This window comes from Taudactylus pleione, unplaced genomic scaffold, assembly GCF_031769625.1.
Source record: "Taudactylus pleione unplaced genomic scaffold, aTauple2 ptg000418l, whole genome shotgun sequence".
Lineage (NCBI taxonomy): Eukaryota > Metazoa > Chordata > Amphibia > Anura > Myobatrachidae > Taudactylus > Taudactylus pleione.
In genome coordinates this window covers 597,124-612,817 of record NW_028284820.1, presented here as the reverse complement: position 1 = coordinate 612,817, position 15,694 = coordinate 597,124, and the positions used below count along the sequence as shown (strand labels likewise).

General features: G+C 45.6%; 1 protein-coding gene across 2 annotated transcripts in view; it reads left to right on the top strand.

The window, feature by feature from the left end:
• Nucleotides 1–855: 855 nt before the first annotated feature.
• Nucleotides 856–15,694, top strand: part of DENND5A (DENN domain containing 5A) — an 84,685-nt gene continuing 69,846 nt past the window's right edge. For both annotated transcript variants that reach the window (XM_088447103.1, XM_088447102.1), the window contains exon 1: nucleotides 856–1,027. In XM_088447103.1, coding sequence (XP_088303229.1) covers nucleotides 922–1,027 — 106 coding nt within the window. In that variant the 5' untranslated portion in view covers nucleotides 856–921. The remainder of the gene's footprint in view (nucleotides 1,028–15,694) is intronic.

The following is a 15,694-nucleotide window of genomic DNA, read 5'->3' as shown; positions in this document are numbered from 1 at the left end:
GGGAAGGGTGGAGGAAGGGAAGCATTCTGCTTGGCTCCCTGTAAAGTGTAGATGTGTAAGCTCTGCAATAGACTGGGTTATGGCTGGCTCTGTCATCTCAGCAGGTGCTCCCCTCCCATAGGCAAGTTTGAACACTGGTCCTCTGACACATACTGTGTTTATGGCATCAACCTCATACTGGGCACAGGGCAGTTTGGCTGTGTGTGTAGTTGGCAGGTTCGACAGATAATCTTTAGATGTGTGGCCACTTTTCCTCTCCAGGAGGAGAGGATACCACTTAACTGTAAGCTTCTCCTAAAGGCGCCCATACATCAGCAATTGATTGCAGCAATCGTGCAATTTGCAATCGATTGTGTATAAAAATCTTTCCCTTTTTCAATCGATTGCCTTTAGGCGAATGGTCTGGTGCTGGCCCAATGGCGCCGGAAGCGCGATGGTCCTGGCCATTATCTATGGTGGCAGTGACTGAGTCATCCTCACTGTTACCCGGAGACATGGGGCAGTCACTGGAGTGGGGTATCACGCAGACATGGGGCAGTCACTGGAGGGGAGATCACGCAGAGATGGGGGCAGTCACTGGAGGGGGAATCACGCAGACATGGGTGGAGTCACTGGAGGGTAGATCACGCAGACATGGGGCAGTCACTGGAGGGGGGGTATCACGCAGACATGGGATAGTCACTGGAGGGGGTATCACGCAGACATGGGGGGCAGTCACTGGAGGGGAGATCACGCAGACATGGGGGGCAGTCACGGTTACAGTCTTTCTCTATAGTAGTAAATAGAATGATGTCACCCTGATACAGCAGTGCGCATGCGCATCCCCAGCCCCGCCTCCTGCGCTTCAGGCCCCTCCCCGTGCTCGGTGCACAGCTGTCCCGATCTCCCGTCATGCAGTGCGGGTAGCCGGTGACCGGAGACATGAGCGGGGGAGGGGGAAACAGCTCGGCTCCCGGCCGCCTCGCCGATTATTTTGTCATCTGCGGTCTGGACACCTACACCGGCCTGGAACCGGACGAGCTCTCTGGTTAGTAGGGCTGGGGCGGTGGGAGGACCAGGGCGGGGAGATAACGGTGCCTGTGACATCCGCTGGGTGATGTCCTGTAGGGGACCGTTATACAGGGTGTTCTCCTAAAGGGACCGTTATACAGGGTGTTCTCCTAAAGGGACCGTTATACAGGGTGTTCTCCTAAAGGGACCGTTATACAGGGTGTTCTCCTATAGGGAACCGTTATACATGGTGTTATCATATAGAGGACAGTTATACAGGGTGTTATCCTATAAGGGACCATTATTTAGGGTGTTATCCTACAAGGGACAGTTATACATCCCGGTGTTATCATGTAGAGGACAGTTATACAGGGTGTTATCATATAGAGGACAGTAATACAGGGTGTTATCATATAGAGGACAGTTATACATGCCAGTGTTATCATATAGAGGACAGTTATACATGCCGGTGTTATCATATAGAGGACAGTAATACAGGGTGTTATCATATAGAGGACAGTAATACAGGGTGTTATCATATAGAGGACAGTAATACAGGGTGTTATCATACAGAGGACAGTAATACAGGGTGTTATCATACAGAGGACAGTTATACAGGGTGTTATCATACAGAGGACAGTTATACAGGGTGTTCTCATATAGAGGACAGTTATACATGCCGGTGTTCTCATATAGAGGACAGTAATACAGGGTGTTATCATACAGAGGACAGTTATACAGGGTGTTATCATACAGAGGACAGTTATACAGGGTGTTATCATACAGAGGACAGTTATACAGGGTGTTCTCATATAGAGGACAGTTATACATGCCGGTGTTCTCATATAGAGGACAGTAATACAGGGTGTTATCATACAGAGGACAGTTATACAGGGTGTTATCATACAGAGGACAGTTATACAGGGTGTTATCATATAGAGGACAGTTATACATGCCAGTGTTATCATATAGAGGACAGTTATACATGCCGGTGTTATCATATAGAGGACAGTAATACAGGGTGTTATCATACAGAGGACAGTTATACATGCCGGTGTTATCATATAGAGGACAGTTATACATGCCGGTGTTATCATATAGAGGACAGTAATACAGGGTGTTATCATATAGAGGACAGTTATACATGCCAGTGTTATCATATAGAGGACAGTTATACATGCCGGTGTTATCATATAGAGGACAGTAATACAGGGTGTTATCATATAGAGGACAGTTATACAGGGTGTTATCATACAGAGGACAGTTATACAGGGTGTTATCATACAGAGGACAGTTATACAGGGTGTTATCATACAGAGGACAGTAATACATGCCGGTGTTATCATATAGAGGACAGTAATACAGGGTGTTATCATATAGAGGACAGTAATACAGGGTGTTATCATATAGAGGACAGTTATACATGCCAGTGTTATCATATAGAGGACAGTTATACATGCCGGTGTTATCATATAGAGGACAGTAATACAGGGTGTTATCATATAGAGGACAGTTATACAGGGTGTTATCATATAGAGGACAGTAATACATGCCGGTGTTATCATATAGAGGACAGTAATACAGGGTGTTATCATATAGAGGACAGTAATACAGGGTGTTATCCTATAAGGGACCATTATTTAGGGTGTTATCCTATAAGGGACAGTTATACATCCCGGTGTTATCATGTAGAGGACAGTTATACATGCCGGTGTTATCATGTAGAGGACAGTTATACAGGGTGTTATCATATAGAGGACAGTAATACAGGGTGTTATCATATAGAGGACAGTTATACATGCCAGTGTTATCATATAGAGGACAGTTATACATGCCGGTGTTATCATATAGAGGACAGTAATACAGGGTGTTATCATATAGAGGACAGTAATACAGGGTGTTATCATACAGAGGACAGTAATACAGGGTGTTATCATACAGAGGACAGTTATACAGGGTGTTATCATACAGAGGACAGTTATACAGGGTGTTCTCATATAGAGGACAGTTATACATGCCGGTGTTCTCATATAGAGGACAGTAATACAGGGTGTTATCATACAGAGGACAGTTATACAGGGTGTTATCATACAGAGGACAGTTATACAGGGTGTTATCATATAGAGGACAGTTATACATGCCAGTGTTATCATATAGAGGACAGTTATACATGCCGGTGTTATCATATAGAGGACAGTAATACAGGGTGTTATCATACAGAGGACAGTTATACATGCCGGTGTTATCATATAGAGGACAGTTATACATGCCGGTGTTATCATATAGAGGACAGTAATACAGGGTGTTATCATATAGAGGACAGTTATACATGCCAGTGTTATCATATAGAGGACAGTTATACATGCCGGTGTTATCATATAGAGGACAGTAATACAGGGTGTTATCATATAGAGGACAGTTATACAGGGTGTTATCATACAGAGGACAGTTATACAGGGTGTTATCATACAGAGGACAGTAATACATGCCGGTGTTATCATATAGAGGACAGTAATACAGGGTGTTATCATATAGAGGACAGTAATACAGGGTGTTATCATATAGAGGACAGTTATACATGCCAGTGTTATCATATAGAGGACAGTTATACATGCCGGTGTTATCATATAGAGGACAGTAATACAGGGTGTTATCATATAGAGGACAGTTATACAGGGTGTTATCATATAGAGGACAGTTATACAGGGTGTTATCATATAGAGGACAGTAATACATGCCGGTGTTATCATATAGAGGACAGTAATACAGGGTGTTATCATATAGAGGACAGTAATACAGGGTGTTATCATATAGAGGACAGTTATACATGCCAGTGTTATCATATAGAGGACAGTTATACATGCCAGTGTTATCATATAGAGGACAGTTATACATGCCGGTGTTATCATATAGAGGACAGTAATACAGGGTGTTATCATATAGAGGACAGTAATACAGGGTGTTATCATATAGAGGACAGTAATACAGGGTGTTATCCTACAAGGGACAGTTATACATCCCGGTGTTATCATGTAGAGGACAGTAATACATGCCGGTGTTATCATATAGAGGACAGTAATACAGGGTGTTATCCTACAAGGGACAGTTATACATCCCGGTGTTATCATGTAGAGGACAGTTATACATGCCGGTGTTATCATGTAGAGGACAGTTATACAGGGTGTTATCCTACAGGGGACAGTTTTATATAAGGTGTTATCCTATTGGGGAAACTTATACAGGGTGTTATTCTATAGGGGGACCATTATACTGGTATTAGCCTATATGGGGACTGTTATTCATGGTGTTATCCTACAGGGGACTGTTATAAGGTGTTATCTTATAGGGTCCACTATACATGGTGTCATCATATAGAGGACAGTTATACACAGTGTTATCCTATAAGGGACCATTATATAGGGTGCTTTCCTACTAGGGACCATTATATAGGGTATTATCTACAAGGGACGGTTATACATGCCGCTATTATCATATAGAGGACAGTTATACAGGCAGTTATCCTTTAGGGGCCATTATATAAAGCTTTATCCTGCAAGGGACATTTCAAAAGATCCACAGGTTCCCTCCGTAGGGGACCGTTGTACAGGATGTATTTCATAGGGGACCGTTGTACAGGATGTATTTCATAGGGGACCGTTGTACAGGATGTATTTCATAGGGGACCGTTGTACAGGATGTTTTTCATAGGGGACCGTTGTACAGGATGTTATCTCATAGGGGACCGGCGTATAGGGTCTTATCCCGTAGGGGACCGGTGTACAGGGTCTTATCTTTGTAGGGAATATGTAATGTGTTTTCTACCTAATGTACAGTGAGCTGTGTAATGTTCTGTATATATCCTATGTATATAGTGTCCTGTGTATAATATGATTTGAAATCCTGTATACTGAACTGTGTAATGTTTTGTATGTAGTGTATAACATCATGTAATAGGTTGTCCTATGTATATAGGGCCTGATTCAGCAAGGATTGAAGTTGCTAATACGCACACAGTCGGACGATTCTTGTGTTCTGCGTATACATCGCAGATCGCAAACTAGCTATTGTGTTCAGGACTGCGATCACAGGGGCTACGCAGAGTGAATGACAGGAAGTGCCGTTTGTGGGTGGTAATGGGGAGGTAGGCCGAAGGCAGGCGTGTAAGTGCGTTGCAGGGGCGTGCATAAATTATCCACTGCGATACCATTCGCAGCCTGAGGCCTCATAGCGTGCGCTTAAGTTAGCAATTCCTGAGTGAGGTCTGACCTGCCTTAACTGTGTGTATGGGTCCGATGTTACCGATTATTTCCCTATGTTGCTGAAGTGTAGTGGTGTGAGTAAGGGTAAGTGGGCGTCCTTATGTTAGGCTGCGAGCACAATGCGAATGCAGTTATTTGCATATCACCGCTGATATTAACTGCGTTGCGTGCAGAATAGCGACCCTTGTTGTATTAGGCCCATAGTGTCTTCCATGGGCGTACCTACATTAGGTGCAAGGGGTGCAGCTGCTATGGGGTCCAGAGCTTAGGAGGGGCCTATCTTCCTTATCAAAGTTACATGTGTTATATATATTTTTCACCATTGGGTGGTACATAGGGGCCCTTACAAACATTTGCTATGAGGCTTCTACTGTGGCATGAGATCCTCTGTCTGTTTACGCAGAATATAAATAATCAGGGGTTAAAGTGGGCCTGAACTGGGCGGAACTGCGTTCCATCACTTCTATTTGGAGACGGAACCAGTTCCACCTCCTCCGACCCACCTAACCCCGGGCGCCGCAGGGAGGCTTCATTTGCCGGGCGCCCGCTTACATTTTGTTACCAGCGGGTGCCCGGCTCCCTCCCTGCAGCAGCAGCCGGAGGCTGGAGCTCAAGCGTGAGCTCCAGGTCCCGCTGTGTGCTTTACTAAAGAGGGGCATTACTATTGAGGGCACTATTACAGGGGGGATTACTAATGGGGGCACCAATCCTGGGGGCACTGCACAAGGGGCACTACGACTACTGTGGGCACTGCATAAGGGGCACTACAACTACTGTGGGCACTGCATAAGGGGCACTACCACTAGTGGGGGCACTGCGTAAGGGGCTCCACTACAGAGGGCACAGCATAAGGGGCACTACCACTACTGTGGGCTCTGCATAGGGCACCCACTCAGATTTTGTTACCAGCCGGCACACGGCTCCCTACCCGCAGTGGCAGCCGGAGACTGGAGCTCACTCATGAGCTCTGGGTCCCGCTGTGTGCAGTGCATGACGTCTCTCCCATAGTTCAGACTGAGGAGCAGACAGACTGCAGTGGACGCGGGAGCGGGTCTTAAGGGTAAGTATCAGTTTTTAATTTTTTTGTTGTGTAAGCGGCTTCACAATAGGGGACATTACTCAGGGTGCACTACTATTGGGGGCATTATTACAGGGGGATTACTAATGGGGGCATTGCATAGGAGGCACTGCATAAGGGGCACCACTCCTGGGGGCACTGCATAAGGGGGGCTCTGCATAAGGGGCACTACCACTACTTGGGGCACTGCATAAGGGGCACTACCACTACTGTGAGCTTTGCATAAGGGGCACTACCACTACTGGGATCACTGCATAAGGGGCACTACTACAGTGGGCATTGTGTAAGGGGCACCGCTACAGTGGGCATTATATGTAAGGGGCACTACTGCTGTGGGCATTGTATAATGGGCACTACTGTGGGCATTGTATAAGGGGTACTACTAATGTGGGCATTATGTATGGGAGGCACAAATGTGGGCATTGTGTATAAGGGGCACTGCGGTTTGTCAGACATGAGACACTACTATGTGGTTTAATGTGACTCAAGAATGTGCTACTGTGTGGTATAATTTGTATTGGGAATATTATTATGTGACCACGCCCCTTTCTTTGAGACCACGCCCCTTTTTCAGTGCACGCCGTAGGCGCGCGCTGTCCCTTTATTGATACTGCACCGAGGGGGGCGGTGAGTTCCACCACTACTCTAGGACCACTTAAAGCACTGGAGATATACTATATACAGGTTGTATTTTTCTATACCATTATTTTATAGATCCTAACACATTGAGCTGTGAGAGTGCTGGGGAGCAGAGATTTGGAGGTCCTTTAAGATGTTTGTTTTGCTGAGCATTTATTTGGGGGCCTCGGAGGTGTTGGTGTTATGGAGCAGTGCTTAGGCGGTTCCAGGTGATATTGATGTTAGGGAGCAGTGGTTTAAGGGTCCTTAGAGATGTCTGAGAGAGCAGAGATATGAGATTGTAAGTCCTCACGAGCAGGGCCTTCCCTCTTTGTGGTTTTTACTCCCTCATACCGTCAACTCCTCACTGCCAACAACGGCACCAAACCCTTCTGTTCGGCTGTCCCACTGCTGAATTGGGTCTTATGACTGCTGATGCAACAAGGTTTATGATCTTAACCTTGCAATGTTTTGGGGTCTATTCATAGAGCAGAGAAAAGCCCTGTTTTGCGGTAACTCTGTTTTCTCTGCTTGTTGCAATTCACAGAGCAGGTTGTTGTGGAGAGTTTCATTATTTCTCCAGTGCTAAACCTGCTGCATGGCTAAATCGCATGACCATACTGTAGTTTTCTGAGTGCGATTCATTAAAGGATGGAAAGCAGAGCTGCCCGCTTCTCCTATGTCTTCAGATTCGCTATCTCAGGATGGCGTAGTCTGAACAGTCAGAAGTGGGCATGGAAATTACTTCCTTCCCTGTCTTGTACCCGACACCCGGCGCTGGCTCCGCCTCTTGACATACCAGCAGCCACTTCACCCTCTCCTAAACTCCAACCAGGCACATGCACAGAAGGGTACTGGCTACCGACTCCTATTCGCAGCTGAAGACAACATCCCCCGGTCACCTGGATATCGGATTGCTTTGCCGGAAGTGTAAGTATACAAGAATTGCTACTTAGCAAAGCTATATATCTCATCAAACTGATGCAATATATAGTGAAAAGTAGCATACTGTTCCTGAACATTGTAAGGCGCTGCAGACCACCTGTGGCGCCATATACAGTAAATAGTGGATAATACCAATAATTTGCAGGTCCTGAGAGATGTGTATTAGAGTGGGAGCATTGATTTGAGGGTCCTGGGAGTTGGCTATTAGGGGAATCAGTGATTTGGGGGTCCCATGCCATGTCTGTAGGTGTGTCTGGGGGTACATTGCAGTAATTTGGTTGTCTAGGCCAGAGGTTCCCAAACTCTGGGCCTGATTCAGAGCCGCTCGTAAGCGGCCGCTCGTTCGCTCCGAGCGATGTTCGCACATCTGCGCATGCGTATGGGTCGTAATGCGCATGCGCCAACCAGTCATTGCGGTCGGAAATTGTGCGCTCGCAACACAGCGAGGGCCTGCTAATTTGAGTGACAGAATGAGGCATTTGTGGGTGGTAACAGGGGAAGGTGCTTGAAAACGGGGAGTGGAGATCCGAACGCAGGCGTGCCAAAAGGTCAAAACGGGCGTTTAATGGGAGTGCATAATTAGTAAGGGAGTGTCATCGATCACGTCACTTGGTTGTCTTTTAGCCTGAACTGCTCGCATGATTGCGGGAAGTAAAACCTACCACAAGCACTGCGAGCAGTGCAGACGCCTTTCGATGTACTCGATTAATCTAATAAATAGCGGAGATGACGTATGATGCGAACGGCCATCATACATAGGAGGAGGACTAATTTTTTTTACATTTTTTTTTTTTTCACCCCAAATTTACGAGGATGCATTCACTGACACCCTGGGACATCTAGTTGTTGAGATGCCAGGAAGTGAGTGCCCCACTTACAGGAGAGTATAATATAGTGGAGTGGTGTCTCGTAAGCTCTGATCTCGTAGGGCAGTGATTCCCAACCTCGGTCCTCCAGGCACGCTAACAGTCCTGGAGTTAGTGATATCCATGCTTGAGCACAGATGGTTAAATCAAAATAACCGAGGTACTAATTAAGTTATCTGTGCTCAAGTATGGCTATCCTTAAAATCAGGACTGTTAGTGTTCCTTGAGGACCCGTGGTTGGGAATCCCTGTCGTAGGGGTTAGTGAACAGAGGCTCTGATTCAGAGTCGGACGCTCTGACAGAGCGCTCGGTCTGAATCAGGGCCGTCCTTCTTAATTTTTAGAACGGCCTCCTGGCCACTCATATAGCTGTGGGTGACTATACGAGTGGCCAGGAAGATGGTCGCGATGGTCAAGACCATCGCGACCATCAGGCTTGCGAAGAGACCCTTGTGGTAGGGTCTCGTTGCCGCAAGCCCTTGAGTGCTTTCGGCTCTATCAGAGCCGAAGGCACTCCCACTGACATCACTTGTCAGTGGGGCCGGCCCCAGACTGTAGGCGTTCCCATGGGAACGCCTTCGTCTGGGCAGCCACGCCCACCAAAGGGGGCGTGCTGTCACTCACCATCGACAGCACACCCCCTTTGGCACGAGGCCCATAGCGACGGGCATGCGCACTGGGCCAACATCGACCCGCTTGCGAGCGGGTCTGAATCGGGCCCAGAGTGTCCCCACAGCGCATACTATGATATCACGGACTCTTCCACTATAATTCCCTTATGTCCGTTGTTGTCAAATACACCCAACAGGTTATGTTTTGAGGATTTCTGTCTGTGGAAATAGGTGGGATAATTACTGACCCAGCAAAATAGATTAACTCGCCTGTGCAAAGAAATCCAGAAAACATGACCTGTTGGGGTTACTTGAGGACTGGGGTTGAGAATGACTGCCTTATACGTACATTGTTGACTCGTCTGTTCATAATGACACTGGTGCGTAGTGAACACACAGTATAGACAGATATATTAGATTTCACCAGACGTTACACAGTGAGGGCGGCTTATCAGAGCCTCTCCCACCAATACCTTATACCCCTGTAATATCAGAAACATATCCTAATATCCATGGTGCTCTCCAGCTACTTGTTGATCACACCAAAGCCATCCCTTTTGGATTGTAAGCCCTTGAGGGCAGGGTTAGGGCTACTTATTACCCCTGCGTCTGTATTTAAATGTAATGTGCTTCATTGTTAACCCCATTATGTACAGTTGTATGGAATGTATCAACATAATGTAATGACCTCATTGTCCTCCTGTTGTGTTTGGGCTATTTGATGTAAAGGCCTCATAAATAAATTGTAAGCCTCTCTCCAAAGCACTGCAGTCAGGGAATGGTTTGTGGCTTGTATTCTTATAAATATATATTTTCCTCGTATCGATCACTAAAGTGTTGTTGTGCGTGATTGAAATAAGCTGTAATGCTGATCTTAAGCTTGTGGATTGCTATGAATGAGGGGTCAGCGAAATAATGCAAATTGTGAAAGTAAAGTTCACACACCCACATTCTTTCCCCAAACACAACTTCACATGTCTTTATTGGTTTATGTGTGCTGTTCTATGACTTATTCTGTCTTCTGTGCCTTTCAGTCACACCGTTATATCACCAGGCAAAGTTGTTTATTTTCGTTGCCTTGGGAACGGGCATGACACATCTTGACACACTGCACTGGATTCCAAACTATATATAAAAAAGTTGCTGATAATCACAGGAGTACATTTACTAGTCAGCAAATTAATTGGGGGCCCTGATGTCCTTAAGTCGCCTTCTGACAAAAGCTTGGTACGCGCTAAACGATGTGTACCCATTGCGATGTTGCTAGCGACGGGACACGGCGGGGTGTCACTCCAACTGTACCAGGACCCTTGTGTGGCAAGTCCATTTACAGTTTAGTGATACAACCACAACTCCGTTACCTCGCATGTCCTCCAAGCCACCCCAGATTAACTCAGGACCTCCCTTTTAAAGGATGATTAAAAAAATAGTTTAGGAGACATGTCATAAGATAAAGGTTTAGAAAGAACAATAAAAAACACTTCTGTACCGTCCATGTTCCATTTACTGGATCCTCAAGGGTTCCCTGGGTGCCACATCCCTTTATATTATTCTATTCTATACCTGCTTAAATGAATCCAAATGGGTGTCAGTGCCCCTCCCTCTTCTAAAGGGAGTGGCATTGACACCTGCTTATCTTGTTTCAAACAGGCTGATTGAGAAGAGTATAGGTATCTCATACACCAGTGTTGGCTAACCTTGACACTCCAGCTGTTATGGAACTACATAACCCAGCATGCACTGCTACAGTTTTGCTATTAGGGCATGCTAAAACTGTGGCAGGGCATGCTGGGATATATAGTTCCACAACAGCTGGAGTGTCAAGGTTAGCCAACACTGTCATAGACACTGGTGTGCCACTAGAAAGTGTCTTTCTGGGTAGGAGTATTCCAATGCTGTAATCGCTAATTTCTCATTTATTTCTCCGATATTGGTGTAGACGGTGTTTCATAGGGGTTGAGTACGCGTTCCGGGCGCTGATAACATCGGCGGTCAGAATCCCAGCAGCGTAACCCCAACGCATGGAGGTATGTATTCTATCCCTTCCCCTAACCCTACCGCTAATACACCTTTCCCGAAGCCTAACCCTAACCGTGCCTCCCCCCTCTGCAGTCTGACCCTAACACTTCCCTCCCACAGCCTAACCCTAACCCCTAAATCGATCCCTAATACATGCGATCAGGAACGCAGCCGTTGGGATTCTGGAGCCGCGATTCTGACTGTTGTCGGGATTCCAGCGCCGGGTATTCTGTCCGCCGGCATGGTCTGCGCTTGGATAGTGACTACATCCCTTTCATACAAGCCGTGAGTTTCCAATAATATAAATTAATGACTTATTTTATGGCTTGAGGCTACGCGTCATCAGATAGGACACCTGGGAAAAACCTGGAATGGTGTATAAGTATTCACACACAACCTGTGTTCTAGTCTTGTGGGGAAGGGATGAGGACCAAGTTTTGGAAACACTGTACTTGTCCTATAATGTCTTTAGTTAAACAGAGATTGATGTTACAGCCGGAAATAACTGCAACCTATTTTCCCAGCCAGCCAGCGTCTGCAGCATTACATGATATGACACTTAACGTGTCACACTCCCATGAACGGGTTAATAGGCCCATAGGGATCCCGTGTCCATTCGCCAACATGTCTGTTGAGGAGGCTTAGTTGCTATCTCTACCACTACATTGGTGACGCGGAACATTTTTGTGGAAAGGCAGATAATAGAAAGCTGTCCTCTCCCAAGATTGTGTCATTGCTATAATTAGACGCTCCTGCTGAATGAGAAATTACATGAATTATGCCCTGGCAGCGCTTGGCTGGCACCAGATTACCCGTCTCCTGCAGCAACACTGAGGTCAGACTGTGTCTCCTTTGTAAACGCCACGCTCCCTGCGTCTTTACAAAGGCGCATCCGCGAGTGCGAGAAGCATTGTGTGTGATGTTAGGAATGTTCTCTACACACTAAGGAGGATGGAGACTAGACTGGTTGTGTGCAGTACCTGTGGCTCTCACTGCTCCAAAATGTTCCCTGTCCCCCATGTTATGCTACTTTGCAATGCTAAATCTTATAAGCTTTTATATTTATGACAGATATTCGGTCCTCTAAATTTAAAGAGGAAAAAAAATTATATATATATTATTTTTTAATGTATTTTTTACTCTTTTTGCCTTCACGCAAACAGACTGTTGCTGACATCATTGGGTTATTAATACTATTGTTTTATAAGGTGCTACTTGTTCCGCAGTGCTGTACATACATACAGGGTGTTAGAATGATTGTGCTGCTGTAACATAACGCAGTATGGAGACACGCAAGCCAAACGCAGGCGTGTCAGTGCGTTTGAACGCCATTATAGGGGCGTGCGTAAATTAGGCACTGCGATGCCACACGCAGCTTGGGCTTACACTGCGTGCGATGAGGTTAGCAATTCCTCAGTAAGGTCAGAGCTTGTGCAAGTGTGCGTGAGGCTCTGATGGTACTCGATGTTACCGATGGTTTCGCATACTCGCTAAGGGGAAGTGGGCGTCCTTATGTTGGGCTGCGACGGCATAGCGATAGCAATCATTACCATATTTTCGCAGTGAGACTGCGTGCGTAATCGCAGCTGCGATCCGTAATGAATCAGTCCCTCCGTGAGTAGCTTGGAGGCAGATACAACCCCATAGCATTTACTAGAGTGCTATAAGTAATCAGCCTATTTGTTTTCTGCACCTCAATTCTCTATAGTATCACTGGGCAAGGGTGAGAGCACCTCTGTCTTGACCTAATGTAGCTTTCTTGCAGTAATTCCCACCCCTCCATATTTAAAACCACTTTGCTATGTTGCTCTTCTAGTATCAGGTTCAGGACCCTGACAAACATGATTGTCAGTTCTTATTTGCTGTGTCTTACCTAACGTTTCCTAATGACAAATGCTCTTGGACATTTACAATCAGGTGCATAAATATTGGGACATTGACAGAATTTTCATATTTTGTCCTCTATTCACCACCACAATGGCTTTGAAATGAAAAGAACAAGATGTGCTTTATCTGCAGACTTTCAGATTTAATTTGAGGGTAATTACATCCAAATCAGGTGAACGGTGTAGGAATTACAACTATTTCTATATGTGCCTCCCACTTTTTAAGGGGCCAAAAGTAATGGGACTATCAACTCAAAAGCTATTTCATGGACAGGTGTTGGCTATTCCCTCGTTATTTCATTATCAATTAAGCAGGTAAAAGGTCTGGAGTTGATTCTAGGTGTGACATTTGCATTCGGAATCAGTTGCTGTCGACTCTCAATATGAGATCCAAAGAGCTGTCACTATCAGTGAAGCAAGCCATCATTAGGCTGAAAAATCAAAACAAACCCATCAGAGAGATAGCAAAAACATTAGGTGTGGCCAAATCAACTGTTTGGAACATTCTTAAAAAGAAAGAACGCATCGGAGAGCTCAGTAACACCAAAAGACCCGGAAGACCACGGAAAACAACTGTGGTGGATGACAGAAGAATTATTTCCCTGGTGAAGAAAAACCCCTTCACAACAGTTGGCCAAATCAAGAACACTCTCCAGGAGGTAGGTGTATATGTGTCAAAGTCAACAATCAAGAGAAGACTTCATAATACTGAATATAGAGGGTTCACCACAAGATGTAAACCATTGGTGAGCCTCAAAAACAGGAAGACCAGATTAGAGTTTGCCAAACAACATCTAAAAAAGCCATTATAGTTGTGGAACAACATCCTATGGACAGATGAGACAAAGATCAACTTGTACCAGAGTGATGGGAAGAGAAAAGTATGGAGAAGGAAAGGAACTGCTCATGATCCAAAACATACCACCTCATCAGTGAAGCATGGTGGTGGTAGTGTCATGGCGTGGGCATGTATGGCTGCCAATGGAACTGGTTCCCTTGTATTTATTGATGATGTGACTGCTGACAAAAGCAGCAGAATGAATTCTGAAGTGTTTCGGGCAATATTATATGCTCATATTCAGTCATTGGACGGCGCTTCATAGTGCAGATGGACAATGACCCGAAGCATACTGCAAAAGCGACCAAAGAGTTTTTTAAGGCTAAAAAGTGGAATGTTATGCAATGGCCAAGTCAATCCCCTGACCTGAATCCGATTGAGCATGTATTTCACTTGATGAAGACAAAACTGAAGGGAAAATGCCCCAAGAACAAGCAGGAACTGAAGACATTTGCAGTAGAGGCCTGGCAGAGCATCACCATGGATGAAACCCAGCGTCTGGTGATGTCTATGCGTTCCAGACTTCAGGCTGTAATTGCCTGCAAAGGATTTGCAACAAAGTATTAAAAAGTGAAAGTTAGATTTAGGATTGTTTAGTTTGTCCCATTACTTTTTGCCCCTTAAAAAGTGGGAGGCACATATAGAAACCGTTGTAATTCCTACACCGTTCACCTGATTTGGATGTAATTACCCTCAAATTAAATCTGAAAGTCTGCAGTTAAAGCACATCTTGTTTGTTTCATTTCAAAGCCATTGTGGTGGTGAATAGAGGCCAAAATATGAAAATGCTGTCAATGTCCCAATATTTCTGTACCTGACTGTATGTATGCCAAAAAAATAAATAGCGTAGTATTAATAAGAATTAAGCAATTTTAAAATCTAAAGCAATAGGTATAATTCTTATCTCTGGATAAGAAATGTAAGTAATACCTGCTTACTCCACTGCAAACTGCTTTAGCACATTCCACTGATGGGGTCTGATAAAGGGAAAAGTTGCTGCAATATCACTGGCCCTGTCTCTGTGTCACAGAGCATTTCTGCACAGCAAGCTAGCCAAGCTGTCATTCACACTGTGCCTGCTTAGATAGAGAAGCAAGTTCCCTAACATGACAGGGGAATGACCGAGAGCTGGATAAATATATTAACTGTAAACCCTCCAGTTGTCTTATTTATAATGTTCTGCTCAGTAATACACAGGATTAGTTGCATAGTAATGTAAAATTATGGCTTTGCTTGCCGTTTTATATTGTGCCGGAATCAGTGAGACTTAGGGGGTCATTCAGACCCGCTCGTGAGCGGCAGTACGCTCGCAAGCTGGTCGATGTTCCCCCACTGCGCATGCGCACGACGGAGGGAGCTCCGTTGTGCACATGCGTGAGACCCGGCGAGCGACGGGCTCTCCATCGCTCCGGGTTTCGCACCAAAGGGGGCGTGCTGTCGATGTTGATTGACAGCATGCCCCCTTTGGTGGGCGTGCCGGGGCGTGCCTGCCAAACGGAGGCGTTCCCATGGGAATGCCTGCCGTCTGAGTCCGGCCCCACTGACATCACTAGTGATGTCAGTGGGAGTGAGTTTGGCTCTGATA